Raw genomic sequence first — 12,987 nt, 5'->3', positions numbered from 1 at the left:
TTCTCCTTAGTGCAAAAAGTAATCAAATTGAAACATTGAAGTGTGTTTTTCAAAATTGCAATATTCTTGTTGCATAATAGTAATGCAGCGATTGCAGACATCTAATTATCTTCTTGATGATCGAAAAGTAAACACGATTATTTTAATTTTTCTCTAATAGATGAGAAAGATTTATATAGGAGAAATACAAGCCAGTAGAAAGAGATAGGCCGAGCGAGACATGTCTCACGGTATTATAGTTTACTCTAGCCATATTACAAACAAGGCCTCGGAACATTATAAATAAATCTTTAGTAAATTACAAGTAAGCCACTAATACAATAATACTCCTAATAAATTGTTAAGGGCCTTCCGACCTTTTTTTTCCAGAAATTATGAAATGAGAAAAAATAGGCACAACAAAGTCATTTCCTTTAATGCCAAGAATATACCGCTTATCCAATTTTCTCTTTGCTTTGGCCAAAATTCTTCATGCAACTAAGGGTGGCCATATTACGGTTTCGGGAACCGGAACCGTCGATTTAAACCGATCCCAAACAGTAATCGGAACTAGGCCGAACCAGAATCAAAACAGGATATTTTCGGTTCGGTTCCGGTTCCAGATTTCTGGAACTGAAACCGGCAGTTTCAGAAAACTGATTGGAACCGGATTGGAACCGCCAGTTCCCTTGACGGTTAGAACCTCCAGTTCGAACCGGCGGTTCTAGTCGTTATAAACTGTTAGTTGTGTTTTTTTTTTTAAATTTTGTTGTGAAATCTCTTAATTACCCCTCCCAACAGCCATAAACGGCTACATAACGGCTAGTTTCAAGGGTGTTTTTGGAAAAATAATTTTTTGGATTTATTATAAATATCTCATTTCATTTACAAATTCATTACAAAAAAATCTCTACTCTCTCTATAATATACTACTCTCTACTCTATATTATTCTTCTCTACTCTACAATCTCTCTTATTAAGTTATTATTCTCTCTAATTTTTTTTATTCAATTTTCCAAATTATATCTTATTATCATATAATGGCAAGTGGAGGAAACTCAAATTCGGGTAAGGGCAAGGGAAAGATTGGAGAAACACAATATTCATCTATCCCTACAAACGACATCTATGATTTCACTCCCAACCAATTTAATTTTGAGGGATATCCAAATAAAAATTTGGAAATTCCAACTCAAAAATCTGAATTTAATGAGCAATTACAAGAAGAGGAAGAGCAAGAGCAAGAGCAAGAGCAACGAGCACAAATTGTTGGAAGAGCAAGACAAAGTTCCGACATATTCGCCATTCATTTCACGAAAAAATTCAAAGGTAAGAAAATGTACGATGTAATTTGCAATTATTGTGGAAAATCTTATAAATTTAAACAAGTGGGCGGCTATGGATCATTTTGGAAGCATTTGGAGACAAAACATCCAACAAAAATAGGAGTTGATCAGTCTCAAATACAAATTTCCGGGTACGCATCTTCTAACCTTTCTTTATTTCAATATTCTGAAAAAGTACAAAAAGAAGAATTAGCAAAATTGATTTTTATGGAACATTTAGCTTTTAGTTTTGGTGAAAAAGTAGGTTTTAATAATTATTGTCAAAAAACTTTAAATCCTTCTGCTAAAAGAGTGCCAAGAAATACTGTAAAATGAACTATTATTTCTTTATATAATAAAGGAAAAAAAGAGTTAGAGCTTTTATTTTCTCAAATGAAAATTCGTGTTTCAATTTGTTGTGATATTTGGAGTGATCATTGGCAAATGCATTCTTATATGGGCATTACATGTCATTGGATTGATAATGATTGGAAAATTCAAAAAAGAATTATTGCATTTCGTGTTTTTGATAATAAACATACTGCAAATAATATTTATAGAATATTGTTTCAATTTTAGATGAATATAAGTTGATAAAAAAAATTTTTTCAATTTCATTTGATAATGCTTCTGCTAATACTAAATCAATTATTGAACTTAAAAATATTTGTGAACCAAATATTGGTGGAAAATTTTTTCATATAAGATGTGCATGCCATGTTTTAAATTTATGTGTACAAGATGGTTTAAAAATTCTTGAATCTTTTATTTCTCCAATTAAAAAAGATATTTCATATCTGTGGGGACATCCCCAAGTGATGAAAAGTTGGGCTAAATTTTGTAAAGAAAATAATAAAAGACCAAAACGTTTTCTAAGGGATGTCCCAACTCGTTGGAATTCAACATATGAATTACTAAACGAGTCTTTTTCTTATAAAGAATTATTATGCTTTTTTGTTATTAATAATATTGAAGATATTAATTTATATCCACAAAATTGGGATATTTGTGCAAAAATTTTAGATATTTTAAAAATTTTTAATTATGCTACCTATAAATTTAGTGGGGTTTATTATCCCACATCTCATTTATTTTTACCTATGTGTATTAATATTGTTAGTGCACTCCAAGAATTTGAAAATGATTATATATTAAAAGATTGTATTTTTTTTCAATGAAAAAAAAATAGTTATCTTATTTTAAAAATATATCACCCCTTTATCTTGTTGCTATTGTATTTGATCCTAGATGTAAAATTGATGTTTTATGTGATTATTTGACTATTTATTATGAAGTATTAAATCTTGATTTAGAAGATAATGTTAATATAAATGTAGTATTGCATGAAGTTAAACAAAATATTATGCAATTATATAATGAATTTGTTCAATTTTGTAGTTCATCTACTTCTAATTCTTCTCAATCTAATATTCAACAATTTTCAACACAAAGGGTAAGTGATTTTGGTGTTGCTTAACAAGTTTTACTACAAAGACAAAAAAGAACAAGGGAATCCAGTTCTTTTTCTGAATTTGATAATTATCTAACCACTTCTTTTGAGTTTGGTGATGATTATGCAGATACTGATTTTTCAATTTTAGATTGGTGGAGTCGTCATGCCAATACTTTTCCAATACTTTCTTTAATTGCAAAACAAGTTTTAGCAGCTCCGGTCTCCACTGTTGCGGTTGAACAAGCTTTTAGTCAATGAGGAAACATACTTGATGAAACACGATCTCGTATGACACCCGATTCATTAGAAGCACAATCATGCGTGGATGATTGGAGCAGGGGCGAACTAAGAGCACAAGAAAATCTAAAAGAAAATGAAGATTTATATGATTTATACGATGGGTCCTCAACGGGAACATCAACCGGTTGTGCAAATAGCGACTAATGTAAAAGGGGTTAAATTGGTATAAGGTAAATAAGAACTACGTGGGCTTTGATTCCTCTAAACCCCAAGAGGATACATAGGCAACTTAATATTTTAAAAAAAAAAAATTAAGTTCAAGCCCTTTTTTTTTTTAATTATGTTCAAACTTTTTTAAACAAAAAATAAATTCAGTTGAAGATTTTTTAAAAAAAAAATAATTATGTTCAAGTCTTTAAAAAAATAAATTTAATTGAAGAATTTTTTAATTTTTTAAGTGTATTTTTTTTACAAATAACTTTCACAAATTTATTAAATTTTGAAAACCGGTCTTCAAAATTTAAAATTTAAAATTATGCGATTCGCCAGAAAATTGATCGGAACCATCGATTTTATCACCGTACCGGAACCATTCGATTTCAAACCGGAACCGAAACTGGACCTATTCGGTTCGGTTCCAATTCTAATTTTTTTGGAACCGGAACCGTGGCCACCCCTACATGCAACTCTCTTCTTTCTTTTCTTTTCTTTTCTCTTTTTTTATTTTTTTCTCCTCCTCTTATTTTGACCAATCACGCAAAATGAAGCAAATTCATGATCAATCCTCACATAGGCTTTCCACCTACCTTTCTTTTCTTTAGCTCACCTTTTTGCTGTCTCCCTCTTTCTTTTTTCTTTTTCTTGCAGTACAATCTCGATTTCATAATTCCTCCCCTGTTTTTCTTAGCTTTAAATTCATACCAACAAACATAGTGACCCATATAAACTTTTAAATCAATTATGAAATGTTTATTAGATAATTGTATATTATTTTAATTTTATACTGATATGTATTAAATAATTGCATGTGGCTAAAATAAATTTAGTCATTATTATGTCTTTCTATAGACATAAGTTGTTTTAGAATATTAAAGAATAATTAATGATTTTTTTCTGTTTCCTTTTTCTATCCTTCTTCACGTAATAATGAACTCCAAATTTATAGATGTAATTAAATACAACTGCGTTTAAAAGCAAATTTATCAAAGCGTATAATAGAAAAAAAAAACTTTAAATACATACTACAAATCAAAATAGACAATAATTTTGGAACATGTTAAAATAGAACAGTGGACAATCTTTTCTAACCTATTGGATTAAATCAGGTGTTATTTGCACATATATTTAGTTAAACCTAATTTTATTCTCATGGCGTTCCCGCATATAAGGAAGAAGCTTTCCATTAGGAGATTTTCTCTATACACAACAATACTTTCAACCACACAAGTAATTCTGGTGGGCAAAATTTTTAAAAAGAAAGGTTTTGAGGCGGGGAGATTCAAATTTTCAAAATGAAAGGATTTTGAATTCTCTCCACATCAAACATACATGAAATTGAACATGCGGGACCCACATTTATGTAAAACGAGAACCAAGTTCAACGTCAAACACCGTTCTTGTTATTGTTGCCAGACTCCCACTTATCTTAGAAGGTGCCTTTTGTTTTATGGTAATAGAAAAAACCATTTCAACTTCCCATCTTGAGCTAAGTTCAAAATTATCTACGAGAACACCAATATTCAACACCGAGGATATGTTGGAGGAAGATCCTTTCAAACAAGGTATTAATATAATTTCCATAAGTTTTATAAACGCAAACTGACACTAGATAAAAATTCTCATACAATAACTATTAACATTAATGTTCTCAGGGGGAAAAAACCCTTCAAATTTTGAAGCAAGAAAAATAAAATCAAATGAAAGAAAAGAAAAGAAAAGAAAAAAGCAGCACAATCACTCTCCAGCTACAAGCATCCTACTAAAAGGAGACATTGGTTGAACCACAAAAGATTGCGAGGAAAGTAATGACTTGAGCACCAAAGTGTCTGCCCACCACATCCAGAGGGACCATTACAGTTGAGCCTCTTAATTTCGGCTTTAACATACATGAGTAGCAATAGATGGAAAGCTATTTGATACATCAAGATCAGATATACCCTCCTTGAATGACCCCATCCGACACTTTTTCACATCGACCATACTTGAGTTCATGACACCTTGACACGAAAAAAGCCAACTAAATGCAAAAAAGAACTCGCCATCAAAGCACCTGTAGAACTTAGAAGCACTTCCTGTGGACAATGGATGGACCAGACTCATCATACTCGCCCTTGGAAATCCACATCTGATGTAAAACAATCAGATCATGTCAGTCTTAAGCTCAATTTACAATATATACAAGTACAACTGAAAAGTCTTAGAAAGAAATTTCACCTGTTGGAAGGTGCTAAGAGATGCAAGGATAGATCCTCCAATCCAGACACTGTACTTTCTTTCAGGTGGTGCAACCACCTTAATCTTCATACTGCTTGGAGCAAGTGCAGTGATCTCCTTGCTCATACGGTCTGCAATGCCAGGGAACATAGTGGAACCACCACTGAGCACAATGTTACCATAAAGATCCTTCCTGATATCCACATCACACTTCATAATAGAGTTGTAAGTAGTCTCATGGATGCCTGCAGCTTCCATTCCAATGAGAGATGGCTGGAACAGCACTTCTGGGCATCGGAATCTCTCTGCTCCAATGGTGATGACTTGCCCATCAGGAAGCTCGTAGTTCTTCTCAACTGAAGAGCTGCTCTTAGCAGTCTCAAGTTCTTGCTCATAGTCAAGGGCAACGTATGCAAGTTTCTCTTTCATGTCACGGACAATTTCCCGTTCAGCAGTTGTAGTGAACATGTACCCTCTCTCAGTGAGGATCTTCATCAAAGCATCAGTGAGATCACGACCAGCAAGGTCAAGACGGAGGATAGCATGTGGTAGAGCATACCCCTCATAGATTGGCACAGTATGACTCACACCATCACCAGAATCCAGCACGATACCTATCACAGATGAAAAGCAATTCAGTATAAGAACGTGCATAAAACAATAAATGATTCACAATATTGGAGTCAACTGATACGAACCAGTTGTACGACCACTGGCATACAAAGACAGAACAGCCTGGATGGCGACATACATTGCTGGCACATTAAATGTCTCAAACATGATTTGGGTCATCTTTTCTCTGTTGGCTTTGGGGTTGAGAGGAGCTTCAGTGAGAAGCACTGGGTGTTCCTCTGGTGCAACTCGAAGCTCATTGTAGAAAGTGTGATGCCAGATCTTTTCCATATCATCCCAGTTGCTAACAATACCGTGCTCAATTGGGTATTTCAAGGTCAAAATACCTCTTTTAGATTGGGCTTCATCACCAACATAGGCATCCTTCTGACCCATCCCAACCATAACACCAGTGTGTCTGGGTCTACCAACAATACTGGGAAACACAGCCCTGGGAGCATCATCACCAGCAAACCCAGCCTGCACAAATAATCTTCTTCAGCAAAATGACACAGCAAACGCACAACTAAATCTCACAACCAGCAATATATGAACTTACCTTGACCATTCCAGTTCCATTATCGCAAACCAGGGGCTGGATATCCTCGGCATCGGCCATTTTCTAAAAACCTGCAAAACAATACAGAGAAATGAGTGAAAAATACAGAAAACGTATGCTTTATTCCTACTTTAAATCACTGCACAGTCACACTGTCCATTTCTCAAATCCTCATTTTCTTAGTCAATTTACAAACAGCATCTGGACAATCTACGTACAACTCCCACAATCCAGAATCATTTGCATATAAGCATGACATAGGGCAAGCAACAGAATTCCTTCATTTACAACCATACAAGCAAGTTCCTAATTTATGTCATTATAATAGTAAGACAGTAATCCGAAGTTAATTTTAAATTATCTTGTATAATTGGAAAGCAAAATCTTGTTTTCAGCATTAAATTTTTATAATTTCCGACCCTATAAAGCTAAATCTAAAGTCTATATCATTGTAATCGTTTCTTTCACACAACTAATCAACTTCACACTTTACTTACAGTTCACAGGCACATCAAATAGTACAATAAATTAACAGACAAGTACTGCAAAACGAAAATAAAATAAAAACCTAGATGTATAAGCAGATCAAATCGGACAAATACATACTGTCAAAAAAAAAAAATCGGACAAATACAGATCCAGATACAGAGAAAACCAGATCAGAATATAAAATCAAACAATCATAGGCAAGAACTTCAGCTTCAGATCTCGTCCAATTCGAAAACTACACACTGACATGCTATATCTAGCTCCAGATCTCACCTTCAATAACACAAAAAAAGACGCAGATACTCCCTAGATCGGCTATATATAATCAAATGATAAACCGATCAAAACAACCGATTTCTCATGTCATACTAAAAAAGCCACACCATATAAAATCACGATCTACAAAGAACCCAACAGCAAAAATAGAAATTAGAGAGAAACATAGATCGAAGCTTACCTTAAGATAACGAAAAGACCGAAGAACAATCGAAACGAACCAAGCAAATCTGCTTGGCCTGGCGGTTTTCGCTAGGGAAGAAGCGCAGAGAGAGAGTGAGGTAGAGAAAAAAAATGACCAGTAAAGGCAGACAGCAAAGAATGGTGTGTATATATAATGTGGATTTTTGAAATGCAAATGAAATTTGGATTAAATTAAGAATTGGTAACAGAGAGAAAGAGGAATCATTTCCACCACGAGAAAAGATTGGGTGACCTGGCTGACAGCCTTTTCCTACATCTTCCATGTTCCATCGATTTTTCTGATTTAATCACAGCCGTCGAATTATTACTATTATTATTATTATTTATTATTTATTATATCCTACCGGCTGGGCATGGGCTTTTTGGTCGGTTCAGCTTATGCGGTGCTGTCTTTGAGAAGACAAGCGGGCTGGTTAGTTCGGATTAGACCGGTTGGCTTGTCAAGGGAATGTCTTGCGTTTGAGTTTGGTATCTTCCCAAGATTCAATTGCGGCTAGCGAGCTAAGTTCAGACTGTAATAGGATTTGGCTCGGCTCGGAAGTTTCTACAAGGTTTGAAAGTCTATAATAATTGGGTTTTTTTTTATTTTGAAAAAAGAAAAAAATATTGTCCTTTTGATTGCTGTTAAAATTTAGAATCAAAGTAAAATGTTCCCTCGTAGCTTATTTGGTAGTTGCCACCATTTTTCAGAAAAGATAAGTGAAAGGAATTTCACTTATTTCTACAATTGAAAACATAATTGCTCGCGGTTTTATAGTTAAATTGTTAATTGCTCAAAATAAGAAAAAATGAAATAATCATAATTTGTATTTTAACAAATTTTGAGAACCAAATGTTAATTTACTATTTAAATTAATGGTTAAACTAAAAGAACTAAGTAATTTATAAAATGAAATATTAAAAATATCATTAATACATCAAAACATAATACAGTGGTAAGTATTTCTTTAAACTGACAATATATACAGATTTAAATCTATCTCTTCGATGCTTACAAAAGAATTCTTGTTAATTCAAATTTCAAAAATAAAAATTTTGAATTAGTGGATAAGACACTATGTAATCGTTTTAATAAATCTCTTTTATTTGGTATAAGGTATCTAATCAATTGTAGTACTTTATTTAAGCGTTTAGATCTAGAGCTATACAGATGAATCAACAGTTACAAGAATATTGTTATGAAGAAATAAACGATTTATTAGATAAATGATTAATTAGAAAATCTAAGTCCCCTTAGAGCTGTTCAGCTTTGGAAGGGAGCATAAAGTCCAGACAAAGTAATATGATACACATAAGTATATATAATCATGTTATTAACTAAGCAAAATAATAATTTAATAAAACTTATTTAAAGTAAAACAGATGTAAAACACCAATTAGAACCGTTAAATAAAGAAGTATGTTAAATAAAAGACTTTGAAGAACTAAGTAATTTATAAAATGAAATATTAAAAATATCATGAACACATCAAAACATAATATAATGGTAAATATTTGTTTAAAATGACAATATATACAGATTTAAATCTATCTCTTCGATGCTCACAATATAATTCTTGTTAATTCAAATTTCAAAACAAAAATTTTGAATTAGTGAATAAAATTAAATATTAGGGATTAAATAATTAATTTTTAAAAATTAAGGAGTATCGGAGATTAACAAATGAAAATTTGATTGAATGCATTGACTATCCTTTAATTTGGAATAAGTGGATCATTCTTTAATTTGGACTAAATCGTTGATAGGTGAGTTGTGGTTGAGTCAAAATTTTATTGCTTATAATATAATAGAGGTGTATGATAGAAAAATTCTAATGAAGTATCATATTAATACAAATAAAAATTTGTTTTAGAAACTTACGTTTTAAGAAAAGCATTAATCTCAATTTTGAAGCATCAATTAATCATGTTTTTGTTCCTTAGAAAATATTACTCTCCAAATACTACTTAATTCCATGGCAATCTTATGTAGGGGTTGCCACGATTCTGGAACCGCCAATTTCGGTTTTAAAAAATATAGAATCGAAATCAAACCGGAAATCGACAGTTTCCATATGGTTTGGAATCGAACGGCTACGATTACGGTTCCAATTCCGATTCCTAAACGGTTCCAAAATCGACGGTTCCAGTCGGTTTTTCGATTAATTTTCCCGTGAATCATATAATTATAAAATCAAAAATTAGGTAACATTTTTTGTTGAAAATTTCAAATTTAAATATTTATGAAATAATTTTAAGAAAAAACTTAAAGAAAAAGTTAAAAAATGCTTAACTTAATTTATTTATTTTTTTTAAAAAAAGGCTTGAACTATTTTTTTAGAAAAAGACCTAAACTTAATTTATTTTTTTAAATGAAAAGGGGTATCTATAGTAAATCCAAAAAATTAAATTTTCATAAATATCTTTAAAATTAGCCGTTATATACTTGTTAGAAAGGTTAATTTAAGTATTTCACAAAAAATTTTGAAAAAATAAAAAAAAAAAGTTATTGAAACCGATAGAACCATTGGTTCACGTTTCTTCAAAACTTGAAATCAAATCGGACCACAGACCCCGGTTCTGGTTTTCACCGATTTTGAGCCCACGATTGCGGTTAAAAAACCTTGAATGTGGTCCATATTTGTTTCCAATATGAAGGGCATAATATGATCCATATTTGAGATTATATTAGTTAAAACTTAAAAATTAAGTTCATTTGTGATTCTATTAAAAAGTGAAAGTTTCACATTCGAGTATCCTATTTAATTATATGTACAATTAATAATTTTAAATATACAACCTGATTAAAATGATATATATATAAGGGGCAAATTTAAATAGAAAATAAATTTATTCAAATAAAAATAAATAAATAAATTTGTATAAAAATATTATAATATAACTAAAAATGTCAAATATCAAAATAGAATAAAAAGTAATTACTTACGTATAAACATGTAATAAAATATATTAATAATTTTAAGTCAAATACTATACAGTAATGAATTCTTAAAAAAATAATAATAACAAATAGTTTCGTTTTTGGAAACAAATAACAAATAATATTAATGATATTAACGCAAAGTGACGTGAATTCATCCGTGTATGTAATATGTAACAAGTTTTTGAAAAAGTAATTTAAGAATAGAAGATCCGGAGAAATTATTTTATTGTCCAAATCAATTAAATGATCTATTACTACTATGAAGATTTATAGCGGTCAAGATCATCTTCAAACGAGAAAGTCCAATAATATTTCTTTTACTTCTACTTTTATTATTCAAAATAATACAAATAATTATTTTATTATTAAAGGATTAGCAAACTTTTTATTAATTATGATAGTAAATTCTATGTATGATCTAATTGATTTTTATGGTCTTTGATTTTATTATTAAAATGAATTATATTTCTCAAAAATGATAACAAATAATTTCATGCAATTCTTTTAGAATCTTCTATAATTAATTAATCTAAATATATTTTAGAAAGTTTTATTGGTGGGGCTATGGGTATACTTTGTTTCGAAATGTGGGCCATGTGTATGCTTGACTTGACATGTAATTGGGGGGTGGTGGAGGGCGGCATTGGGGGGTTTTGTTTGTTGATTAAAAAAGGTGTCAACAGCATACGTGTAATCAATCAAATTTCAAATGTAGGGAGGCAAGGGCGGTGTCCCTCCGTCGACCTTGACGTCGCAGCCTTCACAAAAATGTCGTTAGTTATGACCTGATTTTTTGTGGGCTCATTGTCTTTTCCAAGTAATTAGTGCAGTTAATTTCAAAATTAGGTTTCGAGCTAAATTTTCATGGTCCTTTTATTTTTATAGTCCATTTTCACCCAATTTTGACAAAAATACTAAAACTTGAATTTCTTAATTTTAAGAACTAAATATTTTATTTTTTCATTTTAAAACTGTTGATTTTAAAAATAACCATGAGGTCGCTAGCAGTTTGGAAATAAAAAATTACGGAATAATTAGGTAATAAACATGCAATTAAAAAAATTAATGTTTTTTAATTTCTAATCTAATATATTGTAAATCATTGGATCTGCGTATAAATTTTAAAAATTATAAAAATATTAAAATGAAAAAGTAAAATGCATTGTATATACTTGGAAGAATTGAAAAGTAACTTTGAAGTAAAGGTGAACAATATTGATAATGTTTTCGAAACGAAAACAAAAAATTGACAAAAATTTTGAAAGGGTAACTTGAAAAGAAATTGAAATTAATTTATTTGTTTGAGCTATTGAGTTTGATTCGTTCTTTGGCTTGACTCGTTAGATTGTTATTTGGCCTCATCTCTAATTTTGATCTCAATTTTTATATATTCTTCAAATGGTTAACCATGTGTTTCAAAAACCTCAAAATATGGTGCAAATAATATCCATAAGAACGGATTATAAGAATAGTAATGAGACTGGTCAATGACGAGTTAAGTCCACTCATTTTCACACCACCATTCATAAATTTTCTTGCGTTCTCCCTTTATAATCGAACGGGATAAAGAACTCCACTCCAACTCTCCTAGTTTCGACTATGAAAATTTATATTTTATGAAATATATATATATATATATATATATATATATATATATATATATATATATATTTTTTTTTTTTTTTTTCTTGAGTGGTTCAATACCACTTGAAAGGCATGGGATAGGCATTAAGATAGCGAAAGCGAAAAAATGCGTAGAAAAATTGTTGCAAAATATTTCAAAAATTTTAATTTTTCCATAATTAAGTATAATCTCATTACATGATCATTATTTATACAATGGAAGGATGTACTCTTGTGTGCTCTTTCTAGCATGGTTTTCTCTATTTTTCCTTTCCTTCTTCTAAAACTCTAAATCCGATTCTATCTATAAAACCTAGGCTTGGATTAAATATGAAAGAAGAATTGGAAGCACTCTCTCTAGTAGAGGAAGAAGAGACCGATTTCTGTGGTGAATATTACCTTAGAAACCATCAAACTTAAATACGAGTTTTGTCTTATAGGCATGTTCTTAACCTTAAATCCTATTAATATCCTTTAATGAGGAATACTTTGTAGATTCTTGACATCTTTTAGGAGGGACTGGTATTTCTGATCTGGCTGCAAAAATGTATCTCTTTCGTTTCTATAATAAGGTTGATTTAGTATATGTCATGATTAGTTATCCATGGCACTTTAATAAGCACCTCCTTGGTTGCCATTACAACACAGTCACAAATAATGGCTGTTTAACTTGTGTATTTCCATTCATCTCAATAAGCTTATATAAATATGTTACAGTTACAACAGATAAGCACAAGAGGTTTACAAGAGATAAAGCTAATCTAGCTGTGTACATATCTGAAAATAACTAACTTTTAGGCTTATCATTCGGTTCAATACTCCCCCACAAGATGGAGGTACCATTGCATACTCCTATCTTGTATCGATTTGA

General features: G+C 31.0%; 1 protein-coding gene across 2 annotated transcripts; it reads right to left on the bottom strand.

Annotated features, from left to right (window-relative positions):
- Positions 1-4,781: 4,781 nt before the first annotated feature.
- LOC105645143 (actin-7) lies at positions 4,782-7,686 on the bottom strand. 2 transcript variants are annotated; one of them, XM_012230660.4, is made up of 5 exons: positions 7,548-7,686; positions 6,602-6,672; positions 6,129-6,522; positions 5,431-6,044; positions 4,782-5,341 (listed from the first exon to the last, which is right to left on the bottom strand). In XM_012230660.4, exons 2-5 carry the CDS (start codon positions 6,659-6,661, stop codon positions 5,276-5,278), a joined length of 1,134 nt encoding a protein of 377 aa, XP_012086050.1. In that variant the 5' UTR covers positions 6,662-6,672; positions 7,548-7,686; the 3' UTR covers positions 4,782-5,275.
- Between the last annotated feature and the right edge of the window lie 5,301 nt (positions 7,687-12,987).

The sequence above is a fragment of the Jatropha curcas genome, chromosome 3 (assembly GCF_041381405.1).
Source record: "Jatropha curcas cultivar XTBG-Jc1 chromosome 3, XTBG_Jcur_1.0, whole genome shotgun sequence".
In the NCBI taxonomy this organism is placed as follows: Eukaryota; Viridiplantae; Streptophyta; class Magnoliopsida; order Malpighiales; family Euphorbiaceae; genus Jatropha; species Jatropha curcas.
The sequence above is the reverse complement of the archived record's forward strand: the minus strand, read 5'-3'. Positions and strand labels throughout refer to the sequence as shown.

Bases quoted from the DNA above. Each gene is read 5' to 3' on its own strand.
- LOC105645143 (XM_012230660.4), bottom strand. From the start codon at position 6,661: ATGGCCGATGCCGAGGATATCCAGCCCCTGGTTTGCGATAATGGAACT. The intron at 6,045-6,128 runs GTTCGTATCAGT...CATCTGTGATAG, and splicing joins TGCCAGTGGTCGTACAACTG to GTATCGTGCTGGATTCTGGT. The intron at 5,342-5,430 runs GTGAAATTTCTT...GTTTTACATCAG, and splicing joins CTCTTAGCACCTTCCAACAG to ATGTGGATTTCCAAGGGCGA.